This window comes from Cinclus cinclus, chromosome 14 (genome assembly GCF_963662255.1).
Source record: "Cinclus cinclus chromosome 14, bCinCin1.1, whole genome shotgun sequence".
Taxonomy (NCBI): Eukaryota; Metazoa; Chordata; class Aves; order Passeriformes; family Cinclidae; genus Cinclus; species Cinclus cinclus.
Window position 1 is genome coordinate 20,803,209 of NC_085059.1, and position 27,594 is coordinate 20,830,802.

Here is a 27,594-nt window from a genome sequence, read left to right on the forward strand (position 1 = left end):
GGAGTAACAGTGGAGAATTACAGCCTCGGATAACACAGATCAGTACCTGTGCTATAAGCAGCTTCGTGCAAATTTACACGTCAGGAGAATTAGCGTTTGAAGGCTGAGAAGATGCCAGCACTCATGCAAGACCCGCGCAGTGTGCGGGCTGCGTCTGATGGCTGTGGCTTAGTGGCCCTTGGCTGAGCTGTGTGACTCGCTGCGGCTCACTGGGCAGGGAAATGAGACCCAAATCCCAGGCACTGAGCTGTGTAATTGGGATCTGCTGGGGAAATGCTCTTTACCGAGAAATCTGTTTGGGTTTGCTTAGATTATTAGAATTTCCTTCAGGCTTAGGTCGAGCTTTCATCGATGAGCTCTCCCTGCAGCGGGCATCTCAGCACTGCTGTAGGGAATCAGGTGTAGGATGGATTCCCAGCCCTCCGGGGCAGGGGTGCTCTGACACTGCCCGTGGGTTCGAGGGAAGGGCAGGCACTGCAGCTGCACAGCTGCTCCTTCCTGATGGTTTGGGAAGGGCAGCCCGTGGGCTGCCTGGAGCTGCAGCCTGGGAGGCACCAGCTCCAGCTGCAGCTGCGCTGGGGACTACCACACAATGCCAGAATCTCACACTGCTTTGGGATGGAAAGGACCTTAAAACTCAACCCATCCATAGCCCAGCTTGCACCTGGCCTCGAACACCACCTGGACAGGGAATTTGTGTTCACAAGAGACCTAGATATGGCTCCAGCCTGGGAAGAGTAAAAGTGCTCATAAAAGTACTTACATAGTACATGGGTTACACAGTGCTGCTGTCATGATAATGCTGCCAAAGCTTTGTTTTAACCGAAATGTTAAAAAACACAGTATAATTACACCAGTGTTAATAACAGTATCATTTGAATCAGGCTGAGAATAAAAGTATTATTCAAAGAACTTTGGAGGAATGGGAGGATGAGGAAAGGCAGAGGAGGAAGATGTCTGCTGAAATGGGCCTTGTTATGTCAGAACTTGAAAGGGAGGAAGGAAGCGCCTCGCAGAGGGGAGACTGAAAACAGCGATTTTTGTTTGGTTTCAACCCTTGGCTGCCAATGCGTCCATGAGGTCTCTGGCTGCCTGCACGTGCTGGCTCTCTTGCGGGGTCAGGGCTGTTTGTGTAGCAGATTGCTTTTTGAACAGTGGCCATGGAATTCCAAAGGAGTTGTCAGCACACGTATTTCAGTTATTCTCCAGGATGTTCTCTGATGTGCAATGGTTGATACGGAGATCACTGGAACATGATTCCCTCGCACTGTCCAACTTTGGAAGGCTCAGACCCTGTGCTGTGCATGTGCTGTGGGTTTGGAGTTCACCAGAAGGAGCAAAGGGTTCCTGTGCAGGAGCTGCGACCCCTCTCTCGCAAAAAGCCATGTTGTGTCTCCAGCTGAACCTTGCTCTGAGCCTGTGCTTGCATCCGGAGCAGCTGGGAAAGCTGCTCTTCCCCTTTGCTTGTTTGGGATGAAAATACATTATGCACTGGAGTTATGAATAAAAGATCAAGGGGAAATCTGTGTAATGCTTTACTGTGTGAATAAACTCGCCTTTATGGCACTCACACTCTTTACTGGAAGATCCTTTCTCAGGGACACTCAGCCATTTAGTGTTGCTTTACGCTTTTTCTTTAAAGTGAAAGATTTGTTAGGGCTTCCCATTCGCACGTACTGCTGGATTTGAGCAGATGACAATTTCACTGTGTGTAATTCACACTGCTGGATCAGGGGATAATCTCTGCTTTAGCTCTATTGCTTGATCTTGCCTGGCTTCCCTTGCAGGGAGCTCAGTGTGTGGAGCTGGGCGATGGCAAGGACACATCCCTGCTGGAGAGGTGTCTGGGTTAGAGGGCTGGAGCTCGCAGGAGTCTGGGATTGGCTCCTCCCAGGCTCTGTTCTTTGCCGTGGGTTGAGGCTGGATTGGCAGTCCTGTCTGGGAGCACCAGTGCAGGACACGGTTTCTGCCTCTCTGGGAAGCCTCTGGCCCTCATGATAGGCCCAGTCCAGACATTTCTTTATTCCTCTGCCATTCCACCATTCTCAGACTCTGCCCTCTTCTCACTGCCTTGATGGAGTTCTGCCCTGGGCTCAGCACTCGGGCACAAGCCTGCTGAGAAGCAGAGAATGGAACAGGGAACAGGGCTAAAGGATCCTTAGGTGGCACATTGAAGTTGTTCCTGAATCAAAGAGCAGGCCTGGAAGTGATGTTCTTCTTTCTTCCTTTCTTATTTTAACTATTGTGTGTAAAGATCACACGGAGCTATGAAAGTTCTCATGTGGCTTTTTAGGTGGAATCTTCTGTCCAAAATCCAACTTGGACAGATTTTTTTCCTGTTCCTGTCGCAGAATTACTACTTCGGTTTCTGCTACTTTCAATTGCTCCTTCTCCAAGCACCTGAAAGCTCTTGTGTTGTTGCTGATAAACAGATTCCACATTTCTCTCTATGTGTGGGTGACTTGATTCGAATTTGCAGCCCGTGTGTTTCCTCTGAAGAAGGGATGCCATGAACACACACACACACACACACACACTGCTACTCCAGCACAGGTAACCCTGCCCTTCCTTTCTAGCACTCATTGCTGCTGCTTTCCAGGCACCTATTTCTAACACCCACCAAATTCCATAAAGTCAGTTGTTCCATGAGTTCCTGAAATGCCAATTTAGCACTTTGTCATAAGGAATGACCTCAAACCTGTGAATGATGTCACAGCATTCATGGATTGGCTTTCAGCACAGCTATGCTGGGACTTTTGGAACATACACTTTAAGCTCAGGCTAAATTTTCCCTTGCATGTGCTGAAGGTTATGAAGCATCTGTCAGAAGTGAGAAGTGCTTCATTCTCCTCCCTTTGATGGATGCTGCTTTTCCCTTCCATCAGAACTGTAGTTACTCCTTGGTGTGGTCCTGACACATATTTTCCATTTAGGTCACCATGTATTTGGCCCAGATTTTAAAGCTTCACTCTCTCAGGCTGCATTTTGATGGATGTGGCCCATGGCTTGTATTTAGCTGGGGAGCATTACATGATGCTTTTACTACTGAAGCCATTTCATCAAAGGAAATTGTGTTACAGTGAAATGATTGGAATGTCCCGTGTAAAGAAATAAAAGCAGGTGCTGAATTGCCTTCATTATTATTTGAAAAGTGCAGATGCGTTTCTAAAGCTGTTGTGATTAAAATTCTAAGGTTTTTGTTCTTTTCAAAGGGCAATTCTGATGATAATATTTCAAAAAGACGTAGAGCTTAGAGCTGTCTGTACCAGCTAATCACACAGAATCCATGCCTGGTGCTCAGCAGAGCTTGTCAGGAGTCCCAGGTGTGGATGGACAACTCCTGGCCCTGCTCTCCGAGCACCTGCACATCCCACTGGTGGTGTCCTGGCCCCCGGAGCAGCGCCGGGCTCAGCTCCACCCCCGGCCTCCCCTTCAGCTGTTGTCACGGGGACATCACAAATGCTTCCATGCTGGTTTGAGCTCCATCACTTCTTACTGGGGAGAGGGAACTGATTCTTCAGGCCCTGCCAATATGGCACCCCTGCCTTTATGGAAATGGATTTTAATTCGATTGCAGCGTGTGAACTAGCATGGACAACTGAAATATTTGCAAAAGCTGCCACAATTCTTCCTGCTTTGAAGAGGGACAGCGCTGTCACTCCCAGAGGCTGCTGCCATTCCTCTGGCTGTCGTGCAGATGTTGAATCCTGTCTGCACTGACTGCACCAGGCTCTTGAAAAAGTAATGAAGACATTTAAGTGAACATGATCTCACATCCCACCTTTAAATCCTCTGTGCCGGGGTTATGGAGCACCTGACCTGCACTGCTTCAGCTGCTCTGCAGAGCTGCAAGGGCAGGACACAGAACATGGGCTTTTCTCTGAGGCACCACCAGCACACCCAGATTCTGCTGGTTTGAAAAGAAGGACCCTGAAGGGAGAGACAGACTCTGTTCAGGAGTGCAGCCGTTGCTTCAGAATTAATGAATTAATGTGAAAATCAACTGATTGATTAGCTGTTCAGCTCTCAGATTTAATTTGAAGAGTCTGTAGGTACACAAATAATGATTTTCAATCTTAGCCTTGAAACTTATTATTTTCGGCTATTTTGTTTGAAATTATGGCCATGTTTTCAGAAGAATCTCACTGAAGTATGTGCAGTCTCAGCTGCAGAGCATGGTGCTAATACACCAAGGCTGTGGATTCAATCCCCGTGTGGACTGTGATGGACTTTATGATCCTTGACCCTTCCAACTCAGAATAGTCTGTGAATGTGTAAGCTTAAGTGCAGACAGCAAAATCTACCCTGCATGGCGACTCCATCACAGAGTCTTCACTCGGAAGCTTTTGGTCAAAGTTTGAGTAAAAGAATTTCTTTTCTCATATGTTTATCATTCCGAGTAGAGTGTTTTTGCTCAGAAGAGGTGTGAGCTGGCACAGGGCTGTGCTGCCCCGCTCCCGCGGATGTCCCTGGTGTGCTCCAGGGACCCGCTCCCGCAGCTCCTCCGCCGGGTTTCGGCTGCCGGCGGGATCCCGGCTCCGCTCTCGGTGCCCACACCGCCCGGGCCGAGCGGCGGGGACGGACACGAGGTGGCGATGCCGGCGCGCCCGCGGCTGCCCCCGTTAGAGACCCACAAGTAGAGCGGGTCCTCCGCACCTCCGGAGCCGCCCCCGGGCCCTCCTCCTCCCTCTCTGCCGGCTCCGGGGAGATGAGGAGCGGCGGCGGCGGCAGCGAGTCCCGGTCCTGCCCGGCCGAGAGCACCGGGAGCCCCTGGAGGAGTCCGCGGAGCCGGGACAGGCACGTTGGGGGCGGGCGGGGGACGGGAGCTGCCGGCCGAGGGGACGGGGCGGGAGGGAGCGCCCCGCAACTCGGGGGGTGAACAGAGCAGCGGGCGGTGAACAGCGGTGAACGGCGGGCGGTGAACGGCGGTGAACAGCGGTGAACAGCGGGCAATGAACGGCGGGCAGTGAACAGCGGTGAACGGCGGTGAACAGCGGTGAACAGCGGGCAATGAACGGCGGGCAGTGAACAGCGGTGAACGGCGGTGAACAGCGGTGAACAGCGGTGAACAGCGGGCAATGAACGGCGGGCAGTGAACAGCGGTGAACGGCGGTGAACAGCGGTGAACAGCGGGCGGTGAACGGCGGTGAACATCGGTGAACGGCGGTGAACAGCGGCGGCAGCGCTGCCCGGACCCGCCGGCGGCGGTACCGGGGAGGCGGCGAGTGGCGCTGTCCGCGGTGCTGCCGCTGTCCGCGCTGCTGCCCGGCGCTGTCACTGCCCGCCTGTGCCCGTGTCCTGCCGTGCCCGTGTCCTGCCGTGCCCGTGTCCTGCCGTACCCTGCCTGTGCCGGCCTGTGCCCGCCCGTGCCCGTGCCCGTGCCCGGCTCCGTCCGGCCGTGTCCAGCCGTGCCCGGCCGTGCCCGCTCTTGGCGCTGCCCGGTGCCGGACGCGGGACACGGGCTCCCATCCCGGCCCGACTCCTTTAAGATGATGCAATCGGCACCGCCGTCCGCGCTGCCGACCCCGCGCCGCTGAGCGGAGCCCGGAGCCCGGAGCGGAGCCCGGAGCGCAGCGGGGCGGAGCGGAGCGGAGCGCGGGGCGGCCCCGGCGGTGCCCGCGGTCCCGGAGGGCCATGGAGGAGCCGCCGGCCGCGCTGCCGCCGCGGGAGCCGCCGGAGCCCGGCAGTGCCTAGCACAGGCTGCGGGCTTTCTGCAAGTCATCGGGGCCGGCGGACGCGCCCCCTCTGCCCTCCCGCTCCCCCAGCCTCGGGCATCCACTTGGGAATTATTTTATTTATTTATCTATCTATTTAATTAATTATTTATTTCCCTCCACTGTGCCGTACGTACTGGTTTCCTTGTCACCCGCCACGGTAACTTCCCTGTGACTCGGTTTAACACTTGAGACCTCCGTGGATGCTGCTAAGAGCACTTCTCTTGCCTTTGCTGTCCCTTGCTGGGATCGGATTCACAGTACCCGGACCCTGTGTGCCTGTATGTGTGTTCTCAGTGTCTTGACATTTTGGTTTTCTTTACAAGAGCTGTGCATTAATTGTAACCAAGGTAAGATTCCCCGTTCTTGTTCCCTCATGTGCATGTCTAATTTAGATGTTTCTTTAAAGATGAAGTATGCAGTTTCTTTTAAACAGTGAAATCATATGCAGCCCTTTCATTGATGAATACTTGTGAAATAGAAGTGTAGAACTTGCCAAAAAAGGAGACCTATTTAGCAGATTACTTAGCTCTACAAACTGCTCTGCTTTTCTCTGTTGCAGCAGCTGTGATGCTTAGAAGAGTAATTTGTGCCTTGTTTTGTTTTCCCTTTTCACAGACCTGTGAATGACCATAGGCTTGGCTTGACCTTGATTTTGATGGCTTTGTTGGAAGATCTGATGATGTGATTGCATGTCATGAGGTGATTGCTCTCCAGCCTTCAGCCTCCGTGGCTCAGTGTATAAACCACTTCTGCCACACTGTCACTCATGGACAATTCAGATTTTTCTTTTAAGCAATCCAACAATCCTTTTGGCTATTTTTATTTTCTTACTTCTCCTTTCCCTCTTGCTTCTCCTTAATGTTGGGAGCCTTATTCTACCCTCTGATGTGATTGATAGTCCTGCTTGTCCGTGCTGCCGATTTCCAGTTTGAACTACAATGGCTCTAAGTGGCAACTGCAGGACTTACCTTCCTGCTCGGGAGCAGGGCACGGAGCTGCACTCCTTCCCCGAGGTGGTGGAGCTCAACGTGGGCGGCCAGGTTTACTTCACTCGCCACTCCACCTTGGTGGGCACCCCTCATTCCCTGCTCTGGAAAATGTTCACCCCAAAGAGAGACACAGCCAACGATCTGGCCAAGGACTCCAAGGGAAGATTCTTCATCGACAGAGATGGTTTCCTTTTCCGCTATATTCTGGACTATCTCAGGGACAAGCAAGTGGTTCTGCCCGACCATTTCCCAGAGAAGGGAAGGCTCAAGAGGGAGGCTGAGTACTTCCAGCTCCCAGACTTGGTCAAGCTCCTGACTCCCGACGACAGCAAGCAAAGCCCCGATGATTATTGCCACAGCGACTACGAAGAGGTGTCCCAGGGCAGCGACACGAGAATATGCCCGCCCTCGCTCCTGCCGCCCGACCGCAAGTGGGGATTCATCACCATCGGCTACCGCGGCTCCTGCACTATCGGCAGGGAGAGCCAAGCAGACGCCAAATTCAGGAGAGTCCCGAGGATTTTGGTTTGTGGAAGGATTTCTTTGGTCAAAGAGGTTTTTGGAGAAAGTTTGAATGAAAGCAGAGACCCGGACAGGGCTCCAGAAAGGTACACCTCCAGGTTTTATCTCAAGTTCAAGCACCTGGAGAGGGCTTTTGACATGTTGTCCGAGTGTGGATTCCACATGGTGGCCTGTAACTCCTCGGTGACGGCTTCCTTCGTCAACCAGTACACAGACGACAAGGTCTGGTCCAGCTACACCGAATATGTCTTCTACCGTAAGTACGAGCGGCGCGGGGGCCAGCGGAGCCCCGAGCTGCGGCCGCTCCTGCCGTGCCCGAGCGCTCCCGCGGGCCGGGCCGGGTTCCGAGCCGTGGGCACACGGTTCTGAGAGCTGTGCGGCTGCAGCGGGGCTGAGCTCGGCGGGCCGGGCCGGCCTAGGTGGCAGCACAGACTGCCGAAAGCGCCGTGCCCTGCCCGGAGGACGCGGCGCCTCTGGCGCTGTAAATCGGCACCCGAGCGCCTCGCCCGCTTCCCGGGACGTGCGGGACACAAACCGAGGGTGCAAACGCTGCGAAATTCATTGCGGAAAACCTTCGGCTGGGATTCACTTTGGAAAGGTAATAGCGGCTTGATAATCACCAGGCGCAGGCGGCCAAGCCATCTGTCAGCAGCCCTGACGCGCTTCCACGCGGGGAGGGGAAAACACAATTCCATCCCTCTGGCCGCATTTCAGCGGGGCCCTCTCGGAGGCAGCTGCTGTGCTCTGGAACGAGGGCTCAGGGCAGAGAGGGGCAGGGGCTGGGCCCTGTTACACAACAGGGAAATTTTTGCCGTGGAGAAGCAGCGTCCTCTCCAGAAGCGTGTGCCCTGCTCCCCGCAGCCACATCGCATCCGCGCTGCTCCGCTGCTCCGAGCCGCCAGCGCTCCAGGGCTCATTAACTTCGGAGTGATAGCCAGGTACAGCTGGTTACCAATGGTAACACCGGGCTAATCTGGGTCCTCTGTGAGTCTGCATCAGGAAATCATTCCACAACTGCTGGGCCGAAACATTGGAGAGCTTCCCGAGGCCGTTTGCCTCCATTTTCGTTTGAGGAGGATGAAGGATGGAACAATTGCCCCGTCCATCAGTGTAGCAAGCCTTGGGATAGAGGGACACAGGGGCAGAGGGACAGAGACATAGAGGGATATGAGAATGGAGGGACAGAGAGATAGAGGGATATGGGGATGGAGGGACAGAAGGACAGAGGGATAGAGGGACAGAAGGATAATGCAGAGTTGCTGCCCTGGGTGTGGTGCTCATAGGGAGCAGGCTCCTGGCGTGGGGAGCTGACAAAAGTTTTCCATGGAAGATGCATGAGGAAGTGAAGAGTTTGGGTGTAATTCCGTGGATCCAGCGCCATCTACTCTTGTGTGGGGCTCAACAGGCAGCCTTAATCTGCTTATGCAATGAAGCTTAAGTTAGCATCCTGAAAAGCCATCTGGGTTTTTGACATCTGTAGATTTACTTAAAATTAGTTTTCTAGCTGGATTTCTTAGCAAAACAGTTCTAAGGTCATGGATCCGCTTACATTCCAACAGGATAGATGATTTGTGTTATTAAGAAGCTTCTGCATGAAATTAGTGTCTTGGACAAGTTCTAGGAGAATTAATGTAGGTAAAGGAATAGATTAGAACAAATTGTGCTGACATTTATATTTAAAATAAGGAAAAAATATAGATTTTTTTATAGGCATAATGGACTATGCTAATTGAAGAGAGGATGAACCTAGGTTTTCCCTGAATTAGCAAACACAGATTCCTGATTTTCATATTTCTCAAATTTTTACCTTCAAGGATTGCTATAGCTCCCACATCACTCCAGCCAGGGTAGGACCCAAGAGAACAGGCAATTTTGTAGAATGAAAGTCCATAGCAGGTGTCACAAAATCTTTTCTCATCCGTTAAATCCAATTGAAGTTCCTGGAAAGATTCCTATCCTGTTCAGCAGGTTTTGGATTTGGTTCTGATTGGTTTTGTGGGGTTTTGACACTGACAGTTTCAGAGGTGGATTTTCCAGAGGGTCCCTCCCCAGGTAAAAGCCAAAGCCATGGCTGTGGTGCCAGATGAGCATTTCTTGCTCTGATCCAAGTGGTTCAGGTCTGCCTCGTGCTGCTCCTGCCATGGAGCTCTGGCTGCAGATCTTCCCTGGCCCCACACTCAGGGCTGGCTGCAGCTGATGTACCTGACAGAAGGCTCCAGAATTCACCTGGAGCAAAGGAATTCCCTCTCCAAATCTCCTGAAATAGTTTCATTCCAATTGTCCTAAAGCCGTTTCATCTGAAACTTTGGGGACAAATAAAATTGACATGTCGCTTTGCAGTGGAACACGACATCTCTGCAACTGCTTTGCCATAATTATTTATTTAGATTCTGCCAACTGAGTCTGTAAGCATTAATCCATCAAGCTTCCGTGAGCAGGTCAATGGGCCTGAACCTGGGAGGTGTCTAACACAACTGGGGAGGCAGAGGTGGTCCTTGCAGGGCTGCTCAGGAACTCCTGCTGGAGCAAATCTTCCTAGCTGGAAAAGGATGGTTAGTTCCAAAGAAGGAGGAATACAGGGAGGAATGGTGTTTCAATACACCAAATACATTGTAAACTCCAAATACCACTGGGAAGGTAAATGCCTGTGGCTGGCACAAAGATAAAGAACATTTTTCATGTGCAAATCCATCTGAAAGTGGCTGAGACGGAGCGGAGGGGGCGTGAGCTGAGCAGGTCTCCCAGGGTACAGCGTGTGCTGGCCAAGCACTGCCCCATCACTATTGAGTGGCCTGTGGTCCCCACGGGCCGATTTTGGTGCTGGTTGGGGTGTGGGGATGAGTGAGTGCTCCCCACGGGGAACCTTTCCCAAAAGGAGCCCTGCAGGATGAGCCTGGCACAGCCACCAGGGTGTGGGGACGGCAGCACACACAGCCAGCCCCAAATGGGCTGAGCATGGCAGGGCTTGGGGACAAGCTGGGATGGGCCATGGAGCCACCCCTGGGCAGTTCTGTGACACGCAGCTCCTGCAGGGGTGGGCACAGGGGTGGGCACGGGGGGGGGCACAGGGGTGGGCACAGGCACTGCCAGGCTCCTGCTCGCAGGAGGGGAGGGGGAGTGACAGCTGAGGGGCTGCTCATGCATTTCCTTTCCCTCCAGTTTCTGCTGTAGCAAAGACATTTCCTTATGCTTCCTACTGGCTATGGCTGGATTTCTGACCAGAACCATTTTGTGGGTGTCTCCCCCCACTATTTCTTTAATGATCTCAAAGTAAAACCTCATGTCCAAACTCTCTCATATTTGAAGAGGGTGAACAGCCTCTGCTTGGGTCTTCATTTTCACCTGTTTTCAGCCTTTGTAGTGTGATGAACTGAAAGTGTGCACTTGAACATCTGGAGGTTCTGGGTGCGGGGGCTGTGACAGTGGCCAGGCTGGCTCAGCCCTCACAGCCTGGCCCCGTTCCTGGGCCGTGGCAGCGCCGTGCTCCTCTCCACCCCAACCCACAAACCAGCACTCTGCCTCCTTCAGTCCCACAGCTCTGCCAGCGCTGGGGGGACACCCTGCATATGCCTGCTGGGATGGCCAGGAGAGAACAGCAGGGTGGCACGGCAGAAGGGCTGAGCTTCCAGCAGCAGTGCTGTGACACACAGGGATGTGTGTGCCTGTGCCTGCAGGGCAGCTGGGACCTCAGTGACACGGCCTGGCACGGCCAGGGATGGCGTGGCATGGCATAAAACTGCCTGTCAGCCCCATCTCACACGGCTGTGGCCACAGCACCCCGGAGCCATTCCCTTCTCTCTCTGAGAAGAGCTGACAGGATGGTTGGTCTGATTTGGTGCAGCCTTTCCTTGCCCTGGCCCCTTCACAGCTGTGCACGGGGAGCAGCCCGGGCAGCTGCAGATGTGCACAGGAAACTGTGAGAGGTTCCTGGTGCTGGAGCTCTGGAAGCCTAAACTGGATGAATGATGCTCCTGTGCTGGCCCCGCTCGCTCCAGGACCTTGCGGGTGCTGCAGCCTCACCCTGCCCTGTGCAGGAGCTGCCTGGGTGTGCCTGGCTGGGGAGTGATGTGCAGAGATGTTTGTGATGGAGGCTTCGGAGTATCCTGGGATAAACAGATGAATGCTCTTGGGTGGGGATGTGCGGGAGGAAGGAGAAATGTCAGGGAATGTTCCCCGGTGCCTGCCCGTGGGACACGATTCCCTGGGACAATCCTGGTGTCTTGTTTTACAAGAGGATCCATTTGGGATTGCTGCAGCCAGCTGGGGCCTGTCACTGTGCATGTGTGACTGAGCTAAAGGATCCCATACTGATGTGCCTACCACTGACTCATAAATTCATTGTGTGGCAGAAATTTGACTCACAAAACGGAGCAGTCTTTGCACAGTGACACCCACAGCTGTGCTGTCAAACGGGCAAGATGTGGGAGAGGAACATCACCCAGTTCTCTTTAAACCAGTACTGTCACATGATCCAGGAGCTGCTTCTGTCTGGTTTTAAATCAGTGAAGATCAAAATGACCCCAAAGCGAGCAAAATGAAGTCTAATCCAATGAATAATGCAAGATTCTTCCCTGCTGACAGGAGACGTTTCTGTTCCCAGGTAATTATTGTCATCATCGATGCCTCTGGCCCCTCTTGCCAAAACAAACTCTCTCACCAGGATGATCATCTGCAGGTGCTGGGGCTGCAGCCAGCCAGGTCTGTCAGTCTGTTCATGGCTGAAGGACCTTGCTCCGAGCTTTTTTGCTCTCCCAATTTGTCAGGGGAGACTGAAAAACCGGAAGAGTTGTTGATTAGAGTTACTCCATAGATGAGAAATGCTGTTGTTTATTGTTGTTATTTACACATTAGGCCAAGAGTGTGCTGCTCAGTGAGTGAGCAAAGTAAAACTTGACAGGAGAGTTGGTTGGATTTAGGGCTCAGAGTTTGCTCTAACAACCTGTGGAAAGTGATGCTGAGGAAGCAGCAGGGATGGCTTTGGCTCCCGGGCTGTCTGTGCCCAGCAGCCACTGGTAGTGGTTACCCCGAGCCCTGGGCTGTGACCTCTATGGACTGCAACACCTGCCCACATCTGCTCACATCTGTCCACATCTGCTCACATCTGTCCCCTGCTCCAAGCAGGGATGGGAGCCCCCTCTGTGTCCCAGCAGCTGCGCAGCAGCCAGGCAGGCTCCAGCCGAGGACAAGCCTTGTCCCTGTGTCCCTGTGTCCCTGTGTCCCTGTGTCCCTGTGTCCCTGTGTCCCTGTGTTCCTGTGTCTCCCTGTCCCCTGTCCCTGTGTCCCTGTGTCCCTGTGTCCCTCTGTTCCTGTGTCTCCCTGTCCCCTGTCCCTGTGTCCCTGTGTCCCTGTGTCCCTGTGTCCCTGTGTTCCTGTGTCTCCCTGTCCCCTGTCCCTGTGTCCCTGTGTCCCTGTGTCTCTGTGTCCCCGTGTCCCTGTGTCCCCCTGTCCCCCTGTCCCCCTGTCCCCTGTGCCGTGGCTCTGGGGAAGGAAGGGGCTCTGTGGCTGAGATCAAGGAGCAGTGCCTGCAGAGGTGTTGTGCGGGCTGTGCCCTGCAGTTCTTGTGTTCCCTCCGTCCCCAGGCTGCCAGGAGGGCACCGTGCCAGGGGCACTGCCAACGCTCCCGTGGGGCCAGGGCTGGCCGTGGGCACAGGCTGTGGGCACATCTCACTGTCCCCGGGCACCAGTGCTGCCACAGGGCCAGCAGGGAGGGACTGGAGGCACTTGCATTGCTGCTGCTGCTCTGTGATCCGGAAAAAAGCCGTAATGACTGAAGTATTAACCAAGGAGAACTGGCATTTGAGGGGGGGAAATAAAATCACTGTATTTGAAAGTGCAGCCTCATTCTGGGTGTTTGCCAGGGGCAGCCCAGGAGGTCCCACAGCCCCATTTTGGGAGCTGGGCAGGGTTTGCTGTGCTGGAAGCAGGTATGTGCCAGGGAGGGCTCCGGGCATTGGCAACGCCTGCTCTGCCGCCCCGGGATGGCACAGTCCTGCCTGGGGTGGCACCGTGACCTTGGGCTGGGCTGGCCCTGGGCTCCCACCAGCCCTTTCTGCAGCTCCTTCAGCCTGGGCAGGCCTGGAGTTTCCAGAGTTTGCTGAAGTGTAGCTGTGGGCCTCAGGAAAACAGAATCAGAAAGAGTGAAGGGGTGCAAATAAGAAAACGCAACCCGAGATTTGCTGTTCAATGAGTACCAGCAACATATTGTGCACACAGACAAACACTTCCTTGCAGCAGGTTGGATTTTTTCTGCCCAGCCATCCTGGATTTGTTTAATTTTGTAACCACAATATTTTCTCAGTTTCTCCCTTTTTTTTTTTTTCGGCTTCTCAAGTTCAAGGCTAACGTACAATAAATATGGAGACACAAAGCAAAATCTAAATTACATCTTTGCACACAGAAAGAAGAACCCTTTTTTCTTTGAGCTTTCTTGTTCAAAATTGTATTTTTTGTGAAGGAAGAAAATATATTAAAGTGCTTTAAACTTGGTGAAATCACTTCAATTGTCACTGAGGTGTAATGCTGACTGAGCTGGCTGGACCCAGGAATCCTATGGCAGTGATTCCCCTGCTGCTTTCAGGTTCTCAGGTTAATTCTGGAATACACTCAGACATTGCTGCCCTTATCAGGCCTCCTAATGCTGCTCCCAGTGCTTAAGGAACAGGGGAGCTCAAGCTGCAGAGGTGCTGGGGGAAGGGAGAGTGGTGTTGGGATGGTTTGGGAATCACTGAACACCTGGAATGCCCCTGAGTTCATCCAGGGCTGCTCTGAGGGCTCAGGTGTGGTACAGGAGCTCAGTGCTGAGGTGACATGTCCCTTGTGTCCCTTGTGTCCCTTCCTGGCTCGGTGCAGGAGCCTGGCACTGTCCCAGGCTCATGGACCTGACTGGGACCTTCCCAGCACCTCTGGACGTTGGAGAGGGAATTTTTACCAGGGCATGGAGTGACAGGACTTCCAACCCAAACCATGCCATGCTTCTATGGGTCTGTGACTCCTGAAGGAATGTTCCTTGGAGTGAGTGTCCCTGGGCTTTATCTGTGCTACAGGGCTGAGGAAATGAGAGAGAAAGCCCAGCAGAGTCCTGGGCTGTTTTCCCAAGGCAGCTTGCTAAGTCAGCTGTGTAACAGTGTTTGGAGGAGAGTGAGAAGTCTGGAGCTGTTAGATTTGTTTTGTACCTCAGTCGCTGGTCCAGGCTGTGTTGAAATGCCCATAAATGTAAATTGGTCAATTGGAGGGTGACCCTGGTGACCCCTCTCTATCGACTCTCACTTGTGTCCTTCCCATCCAGGAGCTGTTCGTACATCACTTGTGTCACAAATTTCCCTGCACTGCCTCTGAATCTCCTAACGATGTGATTAACGATTTCCAGGAGCTCATTGATTAGCTGTTAGGGCAGCTAAAAAATTCCTCTGCCAGAAACAAAGTGAGGAGAACTGTGGCCGTGCTGGAAATCCTGCTGCTGTGCTGTTGGAAAGTGAGTGCAACATCCCCAAACACTAAATTCCAAGGAGGAGAATGATGCTGAGCTTTGGGGAGTGTTCCTAGAACAGTCTGGAGGGAGCAGCAGCCTGAGGGATGCTCCCACCCCGGATCTGAGCGGGGACTGCAGCTGGGAACAGACCCAGCACTGCCCTCCTGCCTTCAGGCTTTGGCCAGGGCCTCAAAGACAAGTTTGGAGAAAAAAAAAATAAACCTCTGCATATTTTGGAGGAGACTCATTTCAGGACTTCAGATTGAATTTCCATCAAACTGAATCAGAATGTATCTTTACAGGGGAATTAAATCAAGCTGAAATAGTACCCAGTGGAACATGCTGATTTTGTCTGAATTTTGCACTTTAAATATTTTCAAAGCAAAAAACTCCAAGCAAAGCCTGAGTGAGGAAAGACCACACCACCAGAGACTTGGGAAAGTGTTTGTGCTCCTGCAAAGGGAATGTCACTGGGTTTGTCTCAGCTCAGAGCTTTCACTGGTGTGGGCAGCACTGCTCCCACGAAGGGTCTCGGAGGTGATCCTGAGGCAGGGAGGTGAACATGGCTAATTACAAATCTGCCCTTTGATGGTCCTATAAAAATGTGATTTTTTGACCACCACTCACACGAAATGTACCACCAGGACCCATGGTGGAGCTTTCATAGACAACTGGAAGGGAATTTTCTCTCCCAGTGCCATTGCCTCAGTGTGCTGTCGTGTGGCAGGGAAAACACTGAGGTGCCTCACTGAAAATCTCAATCCCCTTTGTTCTAACATGCCAAAATCAATAACAAGGAATTTGAGGAGTTACTGCTTGTTCTAAAACTATGTTGGCTCTGGTTTTCTTTGGTTTTCTCTCCTCACCATCAGTCAGTGCAGGCAGCTGGGCCTCCAGAGGCTGCCTGGTGCTTTTTCCTTTGGTTTGATGTTGCAGCATAATTGTGGGGAAAATAAATGACCATTGTCCTCCTGTGGAATTGCAGAGGGAATTCTTTTTCTGAATTAATGGTCCAGTGGTGGTCAGTGGTAACATAATCTTTATGCATAAATAATGCCATTTATTATATTATTGATGCCCTTTCTTGTTGATGTTGTATTTGCAGGCAGAAGAGCAGCTCTGAGGAGCTGGGGTTAATGGCAGGAGCTGTGCTGAGCCCAGCAGAGCTGCAGCAGCTCCCCCAGTGCAGGGCTGGCCCAGCACTTGTGCAGCTGTGCTGCTGTGCCCTGGCACTGCCTGCTCCCATGGGGGCTGCTGAGCTGGAGAAACCCAAAATGAAATGGCAAATCTCTCCTTGTGGCTCAGGGAATACATTTAATGTGCTTTGGTTAAGTGCAGCTGGGCTTCCTTGAGAGGTCACTTTCGGAAAAATGCCGCTGAAAACTTCTTGGAAGTTGGGTTCCTTCTGTCTCAGGAGTTTGGCTGTGACACGCTGTCACAGTCCCAGAATCCCGGGATCAGCGGGGCTGGAAAAGCCCTCCCAGCCTGTCGAGGCCAAGCTGTGCCTGATCCCCGCCCTGTCCCCAGCCCAGAGCTCTCAGTGCCACCTCCAGGGATGGGGATCCAACCCTCCCTGGGCAGTTCCAATCCCTGAGCGCCTTTTCCATGCAGAAATTCCTGCTGCTGTCCACCCTGAGCTCCCCTGGCCCAGCCTGAGGCCGTTCCCTCTGCTCCTGTCCCTGTTCCCTGGAGCAGATCCCAAATCCCCCCGGCTGTCCCCTCCTGTCAGGGAGTTGTGCAGAGCCACAAGGTCCCCCCTGCTCCCCCTTTTCTCCAGGCTGAGCCCCTTCCCAGCTCCCTCAGCCCCTCCTGGGGCTCCAGCCCCTTCCCAGCTCCGTTCCCTTCTCTGGACACACTCCAGCCCCTCCATGTCCTTCCTGAATTGAGGGTCCCAGAACTGGACACAGCTCTGGAGTGCCAGCGCAGGGGACACTCAGTGCCCTGCTCTTGTTCAACCCCAGTGCTCTCTGACCCCTCCGCACATGATGATTTTTTCTCAATCCTGCCATCACCTCTTGAGGCACAACCCTGTACTTAGAGAGGTTTTTTTCCAGGGCCTGAGGAGGTTCCTGGGGCTCTGTTTAACCCAGCCCAGGGGCAGCCCACGGTGGCTTCACTCTCCCTGGCAGAGCCACAATTACCAGGATGCAAAACCTCTCCCTTCTAGCTGGGAGAAGAGCAGTTTCCAGGTATTCTTGATTTCATTAATTTGTGAGCATTCAGGAGAACAAACCCGCTATTCTCTCAAGTCAATGCACTTGTATTATGAGGATTAAATCATTCCCTTCCCTCAGAGCAGGGTCTGCAGACAGGAATGTTCTATGCCTTTCCTTGCGTAGACAAAGAATATTTAAATAAGGATGCTGATAAAAATGCCTTCACTGGTAAAGACTTGATTAAAGAATCTGCTGCTTTAGAGTCCTGTAGGTGAAGGAAGAAGTCAAGAGGTGCCACTTCTGCACAGGGATTGAGAAGTTCATTTTAAGTTTGGTCTATGGGAAAAGTTTTCTCAACTCAGTGACATCTCCAGTGCTGGGGAGAGCCCAGGCTCTCTCTAGTGGAGGTCACTGGTGGGGAGGATCAAACCCTGCTCTATGTTATTTCCATTTCCAAATCTTCAAAATACTCGAATTTACCTAGGAAGCATCAGCGTTCACTTTATACGAGTTTTCTGGGTTTAAGAAGCCCAAATACTCTTTGCTGTGCTGGAGCTCGAGGGACTGGATCTGATCCATTTGAAAGTGTCAATAATTGCATCCCTTCCCTCAGCAGCAGCCCACGTGTCCCTGGCAGGCTGCAGCGAGGCAGGTGGCACGTTGGCAGCCGGGCCCTGCTCGTGGGGGAGGATGACAGATCTGCCCACCTCTCCCTGGGCATCTCCACAGCCTCTCTGCTTCCAGCAGCTAAACAGGGGACTCAGGGCTGCCTGGGGCTGCTCTGTTCCTGTCATGGGATGGTTCCCATCCCTGCTGCACACTGTGCCAGGCCCAGACAAACCCACTGGGGAACACAGGGTCTGTGGATCCAGCAGCAACAGACTCGGGATCAAAGCAAGCCTGGACCCCACAGCACCCCCCAGCTCATCCCTGGATCCCACAGCACCCCCCAGTTCATCCCTGGATCCCACAGCATCCCTGGATCCCACAGCACCCCCAGCTCATCCCTGGATTCCACAGCAACCCCCAGCTCATCCCTGGATCCCACAGCATCCCTGGATCCCCCAGCTCATCCCTGGATCCCACAGCATCCCTGGACCCCACAGCACCCCCCAGCTCATCCCTGGATCCCACAGCATCCCTGGATCCCACAGCAACCCCCAGTTCATCCCTGCATACCACAGAATCCCTGGATCCCACAGCACCCCCCAGTTCATCCCTGGATCCCACAGCATCCCTGGACCCCACAGCACCCCCCAGCTCATCCCTGGATCCCACAGCATCCCTGGATCCCACAGCAACCCCCAGTTCATCCCTGCATACCACAGAATCCCTGGATCCCACAGCACCCCCCAGTTCATCCCTGGATCCCACAGCATCCCTGGATCCCACAGCAACCCCCAGCTCATCCCTGGATCCCACAGCATCCCTGGATCCCACAGCACCCCCCAGCTCATCCCTGGATCCCACAGCACCCCCCAGTTCATCCCTGGATCCCACAGCATCCCTGGATCCCACAGCAACCCCCAGCTCATCCCTGGATCCCACAGCATCCCTGGATCCCCCAGCTCATCCCTGGATCCCACAGCATCCCTGGATCCCCCAGCTCATCCCTGGATCCCACAGCATCCCTGGCGGCCAGCACAGCAGCCTGGGCTTCAGCTGAACTTTGCTTTTCCTGCTTTTGCTCTGGCTTTGGTACAAACACCATCAGAACTCCAGCCTGGAGCAGAGAAGCTTTGGGGTGTCCCAGTTGTGTCCTTCCAGTACTTGCCCATGGCAGGGCTGGCACTGGGTGGGTCCTTTAAGGTCCCATCCAGCCCAAACCATCCATGGCTCTGTGACTCCATTGTACTGAAGTGTGTCTAAAAACATTCCCAGATTTTCTTTGCAAGAAAGCAATCAAGCCCCAGCCAGCGAGGGAAGAGCAAACCCTCCCCCAAAGCCGTTGGAGCAGCCTGTGCTGATGGAAATGCAGTGGAAATCCAGCATTCTCCTGAGGAAAACTAAAAGCTACATGGCAGATAGTAAATAAATAATCGCAGGGAAACATTGCACATAGATTTCTTAGGGAACAGAACTTAATTAAATTTTGTGAACATGCCTACATAGTTCCATTGATCAGGAGAAAATGGATATGGGCTATGTCTGTAAGATTTACTTGCTTGGTTGTGCTTTGCCTTTCTTCCCTCCCTCAGCTTCATTCACTTTATATCCTGCAGTGGTGAGGGAACACATTTCTGGTTTTTTCCTCCGTGAAGAAATTGATTCTGAGCAGCATAGGACATGATGTATGGTTTGTAACTCTACAATATTCCTCAGCAAAAAAAAAAATCACTGAAGAAGGCCATGTGGATATTATATTAATTTCCATTTTAAAATGGATTTCTTCCCACTAGGACCAATAAAGAATATGCAAAGACTTTCAACAACCTCTCTAGTAATGATTAATTAAAAGATGGGATAAATCTTGCTAGGCTAATTTAGCAAAGTAGGTATTTTTAGACATTTCACAGGACATTTTTTGCCATTGAATCCAAACTTATACCTGATTTCACAATACCAGCCACTCTGGCTCTGACTGGGATCTCAGCCTCTGTTTGTCATCACAAGGGAGGTGAGTGTGGCTGGTGCTGTCAGAGGAGCCCTCGGGCACTCACAGCCACCTCCGAGGCCAGCACAGGGGACAGGGTGGTGCCGGGGGCTGGACCTTCACCGGGGTGGGGTCAGGTCCCTTCTGGAAGGGCTGATCCCACCTCTGGAAGGGCTGATCCCTCTGGAAGGGCTGATCCCTCTGGAAGGGCTGATCCCACCTCTGGAAGGGCTGATCCCACCTCTGGAAGGGCTGATCCCAGCTGGAAGGGCTGATCCCACCTCTGGAAGGGCTGATCCCTCCTGGAAGGGCTGATCCCAGCTGGAAGGGCTGATCCCTCTGGAAGGGCTGATCCCTCTGGAAGGGCTGATCCCTGCTGGAAAGGGTGATCCCTCCTGGAAGGGCTGATCCCTCCTCTGGAAGGGCTGATCCCTGCTGGAAGGGTTGATCCCACCTCTGGAAGGGGTGATCCCTCCTCTGGAAGGGCTGATCCGTGCTGGAAGGGTTGATCCCACCTCTGGAAGGGCTGATCCCTCTGGAAGGGCTGATCCCTCCTGGAAGGGCTGATCCCTCCTCTGGAAGGGCTGATCCCTCCTGGAAGGGCTGATCCCTCCTCTGGAAGGGCTGATCCCTGCTGGAAGGGTTGATCCCACCTCTGGAAGGGCTGATCCCTGCTGGAAGGGCTGCACATGCTGCTGACTCTGCAGGATGGCAAATGGGTGCTGCTGTGGAGAACAAAATATACTCCATGAGAACTCAGAGAATTTTTTCTGTTCATATTTTACTGTTCAGATGTCCTGCCCAAATTCCCTTCGGGGCTCTGAGGGCTCCCAGGGTGTTGCTGGTGGTCTGGGGCAGCTTCTCCCAGCCTGGGGAGGAGGATCCCCTGGTTTGCTTTGCCCTGTGCTGGCTCCAGGTCGTTTCCCTCCCAGGAAAGCTGGGTTGGTGAGTGAGGGGGCTGCTGTCCTTGCTGCAGGATTGGGAGCTTGGTGAGGCATTAAAATTCTGATGGAACAGATGGTGACAGGATTTTAACTTATGCTTATGAGACGCAGATGGTCCAAGGAGTGAACTTGTTCACCAGTTATTTTTATTTTGAACAGGTTAAGAACGAATTACTCTCTGACTATTGTTGTTCCTGCTCTGCTTGTTATCTTTCCCTGAATGTGTTTGTGTTGCGCACATGTAAAAGCCTCAGAATCTCTTTTCCATGGAATGACAGACTGAAATAGCCCAATTTCTCCCTAAAACTCCTCTCTCTATATTTTATTTACTGTTCCCATGTGCTCAGCCCAACCTCCCCTGGTAAAACTGTCCCTGTGTCGAGGGCAGGCAGGTCCTGCAGGCTCGTGGGGAGGCAATGCTGGCTCCCAGCCCTTCCCTGACTCTGCTTCCCAGGGCAGGGCTTGCACACCTGGGGCACTGAGGATAGCAGGGCAGGTTTCTGCTCCTGGTTGCATTGGAATAAACCCAGGTAACTCCAACACCAGTAAAGATGTGATTACCTAACCCTGCCATGAAACACGGGGTTGTATTTTTGTCATAATTTATAAGCTTGTTTAATTTTTTATAGAAAGAAAATACATGTACTGCTACAAATTATTAATGTCCACCTGAATATTTTACACCCAGCACACAGCACTAATTTTCATGTGAAGGCCGCTGTGTTTGGCACAAAGCACCTGTGTGCATTTCCCCCCCGGTGCCCTGCCCCGTGTCACACGGGAGCTCCATTCCAGCCACGTCCCCTGGGCCGTGCTTTGGCTCTGGTTCTGCTGGCTCTGCTGGCTCTGCTCGGTGGCACCTCCTGGGAGGGCTGAGTGTGACATGGCACACGAGCTGCCTCTTGCAGGAGGTTTGCTGTGTGCAGCTGGGCACGGGGAGCTGCTGCCAGCTGCTCTTGGTGTTTAATTTAGAGCCCAATCCAGAGAGCAGCCGAGTCCCAGAGCTCCCTGAGGTTGAAACAAGCTGGAGGTGTTTGAGATCTGTAGATTGGGGAAAACAACATTTCCCAAGGGTTAAAGCGTTGAGGAAGTGTCTGCCCAGCTTACTCCTAACAGGGAGCGCATGGCTGAGGTCTGACTGTGATCAAGTGCCTGCACCAGCAAAAATAAATCTTCATTTGTTCGCTGTCCTCGGTGCATTTCCCGTGCTGTCCTGGAGCACGGCTGCAGGGAAGGGTCCCCAGGAGCCCACGGGCACATGGGCAAGGGCAAAGGCTGCAGTGCAGGCGTGGGGTAATCAGGTTCAGTTATTCCTCTCTCGTGCCTGCTGCCATTACTCATCCTCTCTCCCGCATGCAAATGTGCAATCACAGATCTCCCTGCTAAAGCCCACGGTGCTTTGCTGGCTCTGCTCCCACCCTTCCAACGCAGCAGGTCTGGGAATGCAGCGCCGAGGGGACGGAGGCACCGGGACCCCTGATCCCACTCCCTGCTCAGGGCCCTCCCTTGCCATTTTTCTGGGAACTGGTGGAGATGTGAAAGGTTTTGGACGGTGCAGGGGGTGGCTGAGAGCTGCAGGGAGGCTCAGGGATGCTGCACCACATCTCCAAAGGCTGTGAGATGCCTTGTCCCCGTAGGGCTGGCATGTCCCCTCTCACTGGGGCAGCCACTAGGGTGGGTTGGGCTTTTGGGATCCCCTGGAGCACACAAAATCACCCTCACACCTATCTCTGCTAATGAGCATTTTCCATAATTATCCCAGATAAGATGACATTGACCAAGAAGGCCGTGCCATAGCCAGAGGTGTTTGAGCTAATTTGGTTTTCCTTGAAGCAGCAGGGCAGGGACTGAGGGGAGCACCCAGCAGAAACAATGGGGCCGGGTGGGTGATGAATATTTCAAGGCTGCGAACAGAAGAGCTGGCTCCCTTCCCATCCCAAATCCCAAATCCCAAATCCCAAATCCCATCCCATCCCATCCCATCCCATCCCATCCCATCCCATCCCATGCCACCGCTGCCCCCTGCCCCAGCCCCCGGGGCTGGGCTCTGTGTCCCTGCCAGGGCAGGGCAGGGCAGGGAAGGGCAGGAGCATTCCCTGCACCCTCCTCTTGAGCAGAAATACTTGGAAGTTCCCTTTGCTGTTTCTGAACCAGGGGATTAGAGAGCTCGGCAGCATTAACTCCTTGCACTTCCCACCGTGTTTGGAACCTTGTTTTCAAACCCTGAGCCCCTCTGGGCTGTGGCATGGGAGGGGTCCCCCTCTGCCCCCAGCACTGATCCAACCCCCCAGAGACCCCCGAGCCCCTGGGGCCGTGCTGTGCCCCCTGCCCCAGGGTCCTGTGGGGAGCAGGGTGCACCTCACACCTTACACTGCTCCTGTTCCCTGCTGGGAGCGAGGGGATCCTCCCTGGGCACAGCCCGTGGCACTGGGCTGCTCCATCCTCCCAAACCATTCCACATTCCCTCTGCACACACTCTGCCCTCCTGCCCTCTCCCTTCCAGCTGTGCTGTGGGATTTTTGTCCCACTCAGCTCTTCCACACATCGCTGCATCTTCATTTCCATCGTCTCCATCATCTCCATCATCTCAATCATCTCCATCTCCATCATCTCCATCATCTCCATCTCCATGGCCTGGAATCAAGCCAGGCCTGAAATCAGTGTCCATACATCTGCCAAAGAAACCAGAACTGAATTCCAAGTGTCCTCTGTGCTGCTTGGTGACATGGACCATCACCTTGGGGCCAGGGAGAATTTCCTGTGGCCAAATTTCCTCCACCTGACCCCACCAGGCTTCTCCACTGCAAGGCATAATCATCAGTGTGTTTTGGTGAGTCAAGTGAATGGAATAATAAGTGGAATATCAGAGTCACTGGGAAGTGTTTGCTCAGCTGGAGTGACAGCCTCAGTTCCATACTATTTTTTGTTTGCAGATGCAGCTTTTACAGACAATGTCTATAGGACAGATTAAATATTGTTTGGAAAAGTGATCAGAGATTTTGTTTGCAACTGTGATGTAGGTCTTCTCCAAATATTGGAAGGATTTAAAATTGGTTTGTATTGATAATGGCACTGTAATGCCTCTCCTTGCTTGTACAGATCATCAGTGGTTTAATGTGCTTATTCCCAAGGGATGCAGTGACTGAAGAGATTAAGATAAACCTTAAAGAATGTTTTGTGGGGGAAAATTATATTTCCTTTGAACAGGCTTTGTGTAAGGCCTTGGCTTGTATTTGTTAGTGCTGCTGTGAGCAGTGGGCAGGGCCAGTGCCTGGTGATCCCCATGTGCCACACTCTGAGCCCCAGTGCAGAAAGAAGATCCAGATCCAAGGGGTATTCCAAGAGCCTTTCAGAAAAGGGATCTCACCCCGTGCCCTGTCCCTGGCGCTGGGCTGGAGGGGTGTTCCCCACGTTCCTGTCCCTGTTCCCTGTTCCTGTCCCTGTCCCTGTTCCCTGTCCCTGTCCCGGGGTTCCAGCAGGGATGTGAGGGACCTGGGCTGTGGGGGGCACTGGGACTGCAACTCCAACACAAAACTTCCCTTCCCTGCTGAGAATGCAGAAAGGGAGGCCTGGGCTGAGTTCAGTGCCCTGCTCTGGTCTGTGCTCTGTGCCCTGCTCTGGTCTGTGCCCTGCTCTGGTCTGTACCCTGCTCTGGTCTGTGCCCTGCTCTGGTCTGTGCTCTGTGCTCTGGTCTGTGCTCTGTGCCCTGCTCTGGTCTGTGCCCTGCTCTGGTCTGTGCCCTGCTCTGGTCTGTGCTCAGTGCCCTGCTCTGGTCTATGCTCAGTGCCCTGCTCTGGTCTGTGCTCTGTGCCCTGCTCTGGTCTGTGCTCTGTGCCCTGCTCTGGTCTGTGCTCAGTGCCCTGCTCTGGGCTGTGCTCTGTGCCCTGCTCTGGTCTGTGCTCTGTGCTCTGCTCTGGTCTGTTCTCTGTGCCCTGCTCTGGTCTGTGCTCAGTGCCCTGCTCTGGTCTGTGCCCTGCTCTGGTCTATGCTCAGTGCCCTGCTCTGGTCTATGCTCTGTGCCCTGCTCTGGTCTGTGCTCTGTGCCCTGCTCTGGTCTGTGCCCTGCTCTGGTCTATGCTCAGTGCCCTGCTCTGGTCTATGCTCTGTGCCCTGCTCTGGTCTGTGCTCTGTGCCCTGCTCTGGTCTGTGCCCTGCTCTGGTCTGTGCTCTGTGCCCTGCTCTGGTCTGTGCTCTGTGCTCTTCTCTGGTCTGTGCCCTGCTCTGGTCTATGCTCAGTGCCCTGCTCTGGTCTGTGCTCTGTGCCCTGCTCTGGTCTGTGCTCTGTGCCCTGCTCTGGTCTATGCTCAGTGCCCTGCTCTGTTCTGTGCTCTGTGCCCTGCTCTGGTCTGTGCCCTGCTCTGGTCTGTTCTCTGTGCCCTGCTCTGGTCTGTGCTCTGTGCCCTGCTCTGGTCTATGCTCTGCTCTCAGTGCCTGTCTGGGCTGGCACAGCTGAGTCTGTCCTGCTCTGTGCCACCCAGCACTGGGACACAGCCACTCCAGACTCATCCACCTGATAAATCCAGGGTGACACCATTTGCCAAAAGCTGTTTGGATGTACAGGAGTCACATCTTTACTGAGCTGTTCTGAACATGTCCACCTGGATAGAACCTCACACAGAACAGGCTCCTTCTGCAGGACGGGACATGTCCCATATGTCCCCAGAGGAGCTGGATCCACGTGAGGAGCCCTTGGAGCTGATGTGTTCCAGCTACAAGGTCCTGAGGAAAAATGTATGAACTTGTCTGTGGCAGCAGGACCAGGACTGCTGAGCCCATCCACTAGTGTGGCTAAAATCATTTCAGTGGCACCTCTATCAGGTTTTCAGTTCTTCACAGCTGAAGTCTGGGTTGGTGTGCATTGCACACCCTGACAAGGACGGGCCAGATAACACCTGTGTCACTGTGCCCGTCCCACAGCCACCAGGAACTGTTCTGCTTCCTGCAACAAGGGAAGGTCTCCTTGGCTTTGGAACTGTTGGTTAAATACAGGGTGACACAAAGCTGTCTTGTCACTGTGCTTTTCCCTCCATGCCCTCAGCTTTGGGCAGCTGCAAAGGGACAAAGCTCTGCTCAGGCCAGGCTCAGGAACAGCCCAGCACCGGCAGTGCCATGTGGATGTGACACTGGGTTTCTTTGTTGCAGTAAAAGTATGACAAAACCCCCCATACAACCAATATTTCAGCTGATCAGAACTGGTTTATTTGTCGGGTTTTATTGATGCTCTGATCTCTGGTGAGAAAATAATTGGCTGAAGCAGCAGAAGCCTATTCCATCTAAAGCCCATGACAGCTTTGTTCAGTGACAGCAGTAGGTGACCCTGCTCTGAGTAAACAAACAAACACTCTCACTTATGTACCAATTATGTGTTATGGAATGGAAACTCTGAAGTACCCACTTTGCTGCGCTCTAATTATTGTGCTGCCTCCCTGCATATGTCTCCCTTGGTTAACTGCAGTTTTTAAACTTTGGGTTGCACTGCGGGCTGGGCAGAGCTCTGCAGGAGGGCAGCAGCTGGACGTGTGGACATATATCTCAGTATATTGCTATGTATTTTCTGTATCTCCATTTAGCCCTGGCATTGGCTCAGCTGGGCAGAGCACGGTGCCAAGGCTCTGGGCTCCATCCCTGTGTGGGCCATCCACTCAAGGGCTGGACCCGCGGATCCCTGTGGGTCACTTCCAGCTCAGAACATCCTGTCATTCTGTGATTTATCAAACGTTGGGCTGGATGATCTTTCCAACCTTGCTGGTTCTCTGATTTAACTTCCTGGGGAGCCCAGGGCAGGATGAGCTCTGGTTTACCCAGAAGGGTGCAGGGACCCCCCGAGCTCTGCAGACCCTTCCCAGCTCCGTGGCAGTGCCAGGGCAGGGTGGCAGCAGTGCCAGCACCCCGGGGACGTGGAGTCACAGCCCGAGTCACTGGCTGCAGTGAAGTTATGTGAGCTGAACAGGGAAGGACTCATCTTCTAAAAATAAATGGCTTTGTTTCCCCAAGTCATTTATTTTTGATGGATGGCTCAGCCATGTGTTTGTTCAGGACAGAGCTCCTGCAGCCCCAGGGTGCTGATTCCAGCCCTGGAGGAACCTTCAGGTGCCTCTGCTTGCTGCTGAGCTGAGCTGAGCTGAGCTGAGCTGAGCTGAGCCTGCCTCCATCTGTGATGGGCAGCAGCCCCTGCTGGTTCTGCAGCCCAGCCCAGCCCAGCCCAGCCCAGCCCAGTCCAGCCCAGCCCAGCCCAGCCCAGCCCAGCCCAGTCCAGTCCAGTACAGTCCAGCCCAGTCCAGCCCAGCCCAGCCCAGTCCAGTCCAGTCCAGCCCAGCCCAGCCCAGTCCAGTCCAGTCCAGCCCAGCCCAGCCCAGTCCAGCCCAGCCCAGTCCAGTCCAGTCCAGCCCAGCCCAGCCCAGTCCAGTCCAGCCCAGCCCAGCCCAGCCCAGCCCAGTCCAGTCCAGCCCAGCCCAGCCCAGTCCAGCCCAGCCCAGTCCAGCCCAGCCCAGCCCAGTCCAGCCCAGCCCAGTCCAGTCCAGTCCAGTCCAGTCCAGCCCAGCCCAGCCCAGTCCAGCCCAGCCCAGTCCAGCCCAGCCCAGCCCAGTCCAGTCCAGCCCAGCCCAGCCCAGTCCAGCCCAGCCCAGTCCAGTCCAGTCCAGCCCAGCCCAGCCCAGTCCAGTCCAGCCCAGCCCAGCCCAGCCCAGCCCAGTCCAGTCCAGCCCAGCCCAGCCCAGTCCAGCCCAGCCCAGTCCAGCCCAGCCCAGTCCAGTCCAGCCCAGCCCAGCCCAGCCCAGCCCAGTCCAGCCCAGTCCAGCCCAGCCCAGCCCAGCCCAGCCCAGCCCAGTACAGTCCAGTCCAGCCCAGCCCAGCCCAGCCCAGCCCAGCCCAGTCCAGCCCAGCCCAGCCCAGCCCAGCCCAGCCCAGCCCAGCCCAAGGAGCACAGGAGGCTGCCTTGGAGGGAAGGTAGATTGGAACTCTGCCCTCAGATGGAATGGGAACTTCTCAGCTGCTTTGGGGTATTTATGCTTGGATTTCTGACCTGGTTTACTTTCAAGATAAGCTGAACTCGAGAGGTTTGGGGTTTTTTGTAGAGATTAGGTCCTGTTTCTGTTTTCATAACCTGGAAACACACAAGGTACATTCCTGTGGTTGTCCTGTGCATGGCCAGGAGTTGGATTTTGATGATCCTTGTAGGTTCCTTCCAACTCAGGATATTCTATAAC

General features: G+C 53.8%; 1 protein-coding gene across 1 annotated transcript in view; it reads left to right on the forward strand.

The window, feature by feature from the left end:
- The first annotated feature begins 6,655 nt into the window (after nt 1-6,655).
- KCTD16 (potassium channel tetramerization domain containing 16) overlaps nt 6,656-27,594 on the forward strand; it is a 52,342-nt gene continuing 31,403 nt past the window's right edge. The window contains exon 1 of the mRNA XM_062502152.1: nt 6,656-7,484. Within this exon, the coding sequence (XP_062358136.1) occupies nt 6,656-7,484 (829 nt within the window). The remainder of the gene's footprint in view (nt 7,485-27,594) is intronic.